This window comes from Corvus moneduloides, chromosome 10 (genome assembly GCF_009650955.1).
Source record: "Corvus moneduloides isolate bCorMon1 chromosome 10, bCorMon1.pri, whole genome shotgun sequence".
Classification (NCBI taxonomy): domain Eukaryota; kingdom Metazoa; phylum Chordata; class Aves; order Passeriformes; family Corvidae; genus Corvus; species Corvus moneduloides.
The window spans coordinates 26,207,892-26,212,558 of NC_045485.1; the positions used below are offsets into that span (position 1 = coordinate 26,207,892).

The 4,667-nt window shown below is 56.4% G+C and overlaps 1 protein-coding gene across 4 annotated transcripts; it reads left to right on the forward strand.

The window, feature by feature from the left end:
- The first annotated feature begins 1,036 nt into the window (after nucleotides 1-1,036).
- TRIM59 (tripartite motif containing 59) lies at nucleotides 1,037-4,316 on the forward strand. Of its 4 annotated transcripts, none has more exons than XM_032118894.1 (3): nucleotides 1,037-1,211; nucleotides 1,308-1,451; nucleotides 2,661-4,316. In XM_032118894.1, exon 3 carries the CDS (start codon nucleotides 2,664-2,666, stop codon nucleotides 3,915-3,917), a length of 1,254 nt encoding a protein of 417 aa, XP_031974785.1. In that variant the 5' UTR covers nucleotides 1,037-1,211; nucleotides 1,308-1,451; nucleotides 2,661-2,663; the 3' UTR covers nucleotides 3,918-4,316. The 4 variants fall into 4 exon arrangements, with proteins under 4 accessions (XP_031974785.1, XP_031974784.1, XP_031974786.1 ...); XM_032118895.1 differs by having other exon boundaries at nucleotides 1,039-1,148; XM_032118896.1 differs by having other exon boundaries at nucleotides 1,039-1,148; nucleotides 1,308-1,440.
- The last annotated feature ends 351 nt before the right edge of the window (nucleotides 4,317-4,667 follow it).

Here is a 4,667-nt window from a genome sequence, read left to right on the forward strand (position 1 = left end):
TCACAGCATTAAATGAGTTTCGTTTCTCTTTCAAATTCACTTTGTAATAGCTGAGAATAACTTCGGTGAACTGCAAATTACTAGAGAACAATCTGGAATATGAGAAAAGCCTTCATTGGGTGAATCTCTGCCCCTCCCCACCCTCCCGGGGAGGAATTCCTTCCCAGTATCCCACCTAACCCTGCCCTCTGGCAGTGGAAGCCGTTTCCTGTGTCCTGCACGATGTAAAAATTCTCTCGGCTGTCTTCGGCAGCCAGGGCAGATAAATGAGCCTCAAAGAATAGATGAAATAATTCTAATTTCCGTGGTTAGCGGCTGGCACAAGGTGCGCTCGTGTAGCTCCGCAGCAGACGCAGAAGGTTCCGTGTCTCCCGTTTTCCACCTTCGGGGTGAATTTTTCCGCGGCTTGTGGAGAGCAGCGAGGTTGTTGGTTCGCTGGATGCAGAGCCGGGATGAACGCGGCTCCCCTTCCGTGTCACCGCTGCCTCGGAGTCCTTCCTGCCCATGGAGGGAGACCGTCTCTGATGCTCCCTCCCGCCTGAGCCCTGCAGTGATTCCCGGCTGCTGGCACCGAGGGACCGTTCCCGGTGAGCTCCTCCCGCGGCTCTGCCATCGCAGCGCCACAAAACCCCGCTCCTGCCGCCCGGGGGAGGCACTGCGGGCACCCTCGGCCCCGTCCCGGCTCTCCCTCGGCCCCGTCCCGGCCCTCCCTCGGCCCCGTCCCGGCCCTCCCTCGGCCCCGTCCCCGCCCTCCCTCGGCCCCGTCCCGGCCCTCCCTCGGCCCCGTCCCCGCCCTCCCTCGGCCCCGTCCCGGCCCTCGGCTCCGTCCCGGCCCTCCCTCGGCCCCGTCCCCGCCCTCCCTCGGCCCCGTCCCCGCCCTCCCTCGGCCCCGTCCCGGCCCTCCCTCGGCTCCGTCCCGGCCCTCCCTCGGCTCCGTCCCGGCCCTCCCTCGGCTCCGTCCCGGCCCTCCCTCGGCCCCGTCCCGGCCCTCCCTCGGCTCCGTCCCGGCCCTCCCTCGGCTCCGTCCCCTCCCTCGGCCCCGCCCGTTCCCGCCCGTTCCCGCCATTGGCACCCGCGGCCGTTGCCGGGCGGGGCCCTGAGGGCGCGGGAGCGGCTCCATCGCCGAGCGGAGCCCCGGGACAGCCCCGGTGGGTGCCCGGGCGGGCGCTGAGGGTCCCCGCAGCCTGAGGAGTCCGGGAGGGCCCGGCCCGGTGAGCGCTGCTCTCCCGGGGCACCGCGGGGCTCGGGGCCGCGTGATCGCCGCTTTTATCGTATTTCCGCTTGTTCCTATCGCTGTGACTCGGCAGGTTCCAGGCGTGGATCCCTTTTCCCAGCTGCTCGTTCAGGGACGGCGCCCATCGATCCCCGCTGTCTGTGGGAGCTGCAGGGGACAGGTCAAGGTGTGTTCCTCCCTCTGGCTCCGCTGCCCGGGACTGTGCGGTGAGTAACAGGTAAATGCTCAAGACCAGAAGCTTTGAGAGAGTTATAAGGGATGGAGAGTCAGTCTTGGCAAGGGAATCGAAAGATGGAGGGGAATATGGTTCATTTGGAGGGGACCCACAAGGATCATCAGAGACTAAGTCCTGGCCCTGCTTTCTACTGCTTTCTTGAAGTTTGGTTTTAAAATTACCAGCACAGTGCTTGGACACACAGGGGCTTGTTTCCTCACGTAAATGTATCAGGAGCACTGGGTTTATTTCTGCACTTGGGCCTTCATCAGCAGGAGCGTGGGGGAGTCAAACTGAGCATGGGGATTAAGCAAATCTGGTGCAATAACAGCTTGTACAAAGTTCAGCGTGGCCGATGTGGTGCTTTTCATGAGCATCTGAGTCCCTGAACAGTGTTTCTGCTGTAGCAAAGACCACAGAGCTGACTGGAGCTGATGAAGGGGGCAGGAAAGCGTGGCACGAAGAGAAGGAAATTTGGTACCAATCTCCCCATTTCTTAGCAAAAGGAAGACCAGGATTATGATTTATTATGAAAATAGGCTTTAGTGTTACTGCTGCTTGGGACTGCAGTGTGATTTCACTCAGCTGAGGAATAGAACAAAGCAACACTGCAGAGAATGGAAAGTGAAACTTAATTTTTAGGTTTTGTGCTTAATAGTAACCCAGGAGTATTTCCTGGTGTGGTGTTGTCTGTGAGGGCTGCTGAGTTGGACTTTTTGTGCCAGAGCCTTGGGAGAGCTTTTAAATATGAGTGTTTAATGCACTTATAACTATTTTATGTTACAAAAAGTAACACTTGAAACAAGTAGGGGAAAAAAATTCTGTACCTCTGTTCACATTGAAAATGTTACTCCTGGTGGGAGAAAATTTCCACAGCTCTGAGGTTATTTAGAAATTCTAGTTCTGGCTTTTAGCACTCTGCTACTGTTTCCTGCTGTAACCAATAGCTAGTGGCAGAGGGCTGCCTTTCCGGGCTTTTTAAGGCAGAGGTTGGATATGGATGATCTGGCTGCAGTGCGATGAATGCTCTCTGAGTGCAGCTTGGAATTTGCTGAGCTCCTTGAACCATTGCTCACATCCATTCTTTTTTCTTCCCCCCTTAGCAGTGAAGTGCCCAGGCAGGGAATTCCCGCTCAGGAAATGTGCTGTTGAGGCAATGGTTGTGAGCAGAGATGAACCCCTGTTGTTCGTGTGTGTGTGTGTCCCTGGCAGGCCATGGAGCGGCTGGCGGAGGAGCTGACCTGTGCCATTTGCTACGACATCTTCCAGGAGCCGCGGGTGCTGCCGTGCTCGCACACGTTCTGCCAGGGGTGCCTGCAGGACCTGCTGCAGCCCTCGTACGAGTTTCCCAGCGGGAGACGCCTGCGCTGTCCCACCTGCAGGGCCGTGGTGTCCGTTCCCGCTGCCAGGCTCGAAGCGCTGCCCCTTAACTTCGCCCTGAAGGCCGTGATCGAGAAGTGGCAGCAGGAGGAACGGGCCGGGGCCGGGGCCGGGGCCGGGGCCGGGGCCGGGGCCGGGGCCGGGGCCGGGGCCGAGGCGGGGACGTGCAGGGCACACCCCCAGCAGCCGCTGAACATTTACTGCCTGCAGGACCGGCAGCTGGTGTGCGGCCAGTGCCTCACCATCGGCAAGCACCACGGGCACCCCATCGATGACCTTCAGAGCGCCTACAGAAAAGCCAAGGAGGCTTCGGGAAAGCTCCTGGCGGAGCTGACGGATAAATCCCACTCCAAGGCGTTCTCGTGCTCCGAGAGGCTGCAGCAGCAGAAGGCCCAGTGCCAGAGCGCCGTGCAGAGTGACAGGGAAGCTGTGCTGCAGTATTTTAATGAACTTGGTGATGCTTTGGAGATCAAAAAAGCAGCTCTGCTGCGTGCGCTGGATGAACTCGACAGCTGCATTTCACTGCAATACGATCCCCTCATCCAGGATGTGGAAAAGCTGAAGTTAGAAGAGATTGAGTTAAAGGAGCTGCTTTCAGCTGTTGAGAAGGAGGAGTCCCCACTGCTTTTCCTGAGGAAGCTGGATGGGCTGCAGCAGCGGTTCCATGATCTCATACAGCAGCAACTCCCGAACCCTGAACCTCTGGAGATTCATCCGAGGATGGAGACACTGCTGAAGGACACGTGGTCTAAAACTGAAATCGGCCAGGTCAACAACATCCACATTCCAGAACTCTACCTGACTGGCAAAAGCCACTGCTCTGGTAAGCAAACAGGAGCATCTGCAATGTGGGCTGCTCTTACTGAACCACGCTTTATTTTGCTGTTCGTGTCTCTAGTTGTGTCACTATGGCACAAGGAAATCTCATCTGGTACCATCCCAGCTCCTCTCAAAGCCCTCTCGGAATTCCTGCTGCGGATTTATCAGGATTCCTGCATCTACCTGTGGGACAGAGTGCGAGAGCTGTGCTACACTTCTGCCCTACCGAGGGAGTTGTGCAGGAGAATTCTTCCCGACTACTTCTATTAGATGAAAATCTAGTGCAGCAACCCAGCATTATTCTTAATTTCTACTTAAAAGCTGGATTGTTAAAGCTCTACACTTGTTCTATTTCTGTATCCTTCCTTTTCTGCATTGCATGGATTTCCTCTGAGCTGAAGTTCTGATTCACTTAACGTGAGGAGAGTTTTGTCTTGATCCACAACTGCGGAATTTGGTCCTTAACATCCTCCTGGAATTCCTTGCCAATGCTCAAGTGCATTGCTGAGCTTCTCCTGTAACTCTTGGCAGTTTTGCATTGTAGTAAATTTCACTGTTTCCTTAAGTTGGTGTCTGTGACTTCGGTGCTGCCCCTGCCCCCTGGAAAAACCAATGCACTCTGTGTTTTCATCAATTTACATACAAATAAAGCATTTTCTTAAAGCAGGACTGGCCAGCACCGTGATTCCCTCACTGCAGCCCCCCATCCACCCACCACTCCAGAGAGGAATGTTTGGGATCGTGTCAAAGGCCGTGCAGAATCCAGAGATGACATCAGCAGCCCTTCCTGTGTCCTCTGATGTGGCCAGTCTTGTGCTGGCTGTCCTCAGCCCCTCCCTGCCCTCCACATGCCCTGGCACAGCTTCCAGCAGGATACTCCATGCTCTTCCCAGGCACAGGGAGAAGCTGACAGGGTGGTAGTTCCAGGCTCCTCCTGTTTCCCAGCATGGACTGAACTTCTTCCTTTGCTCCCTCTTGAAGAGGTGTCCCCCTTCCTCAATTTTTACATGACATTCAAAA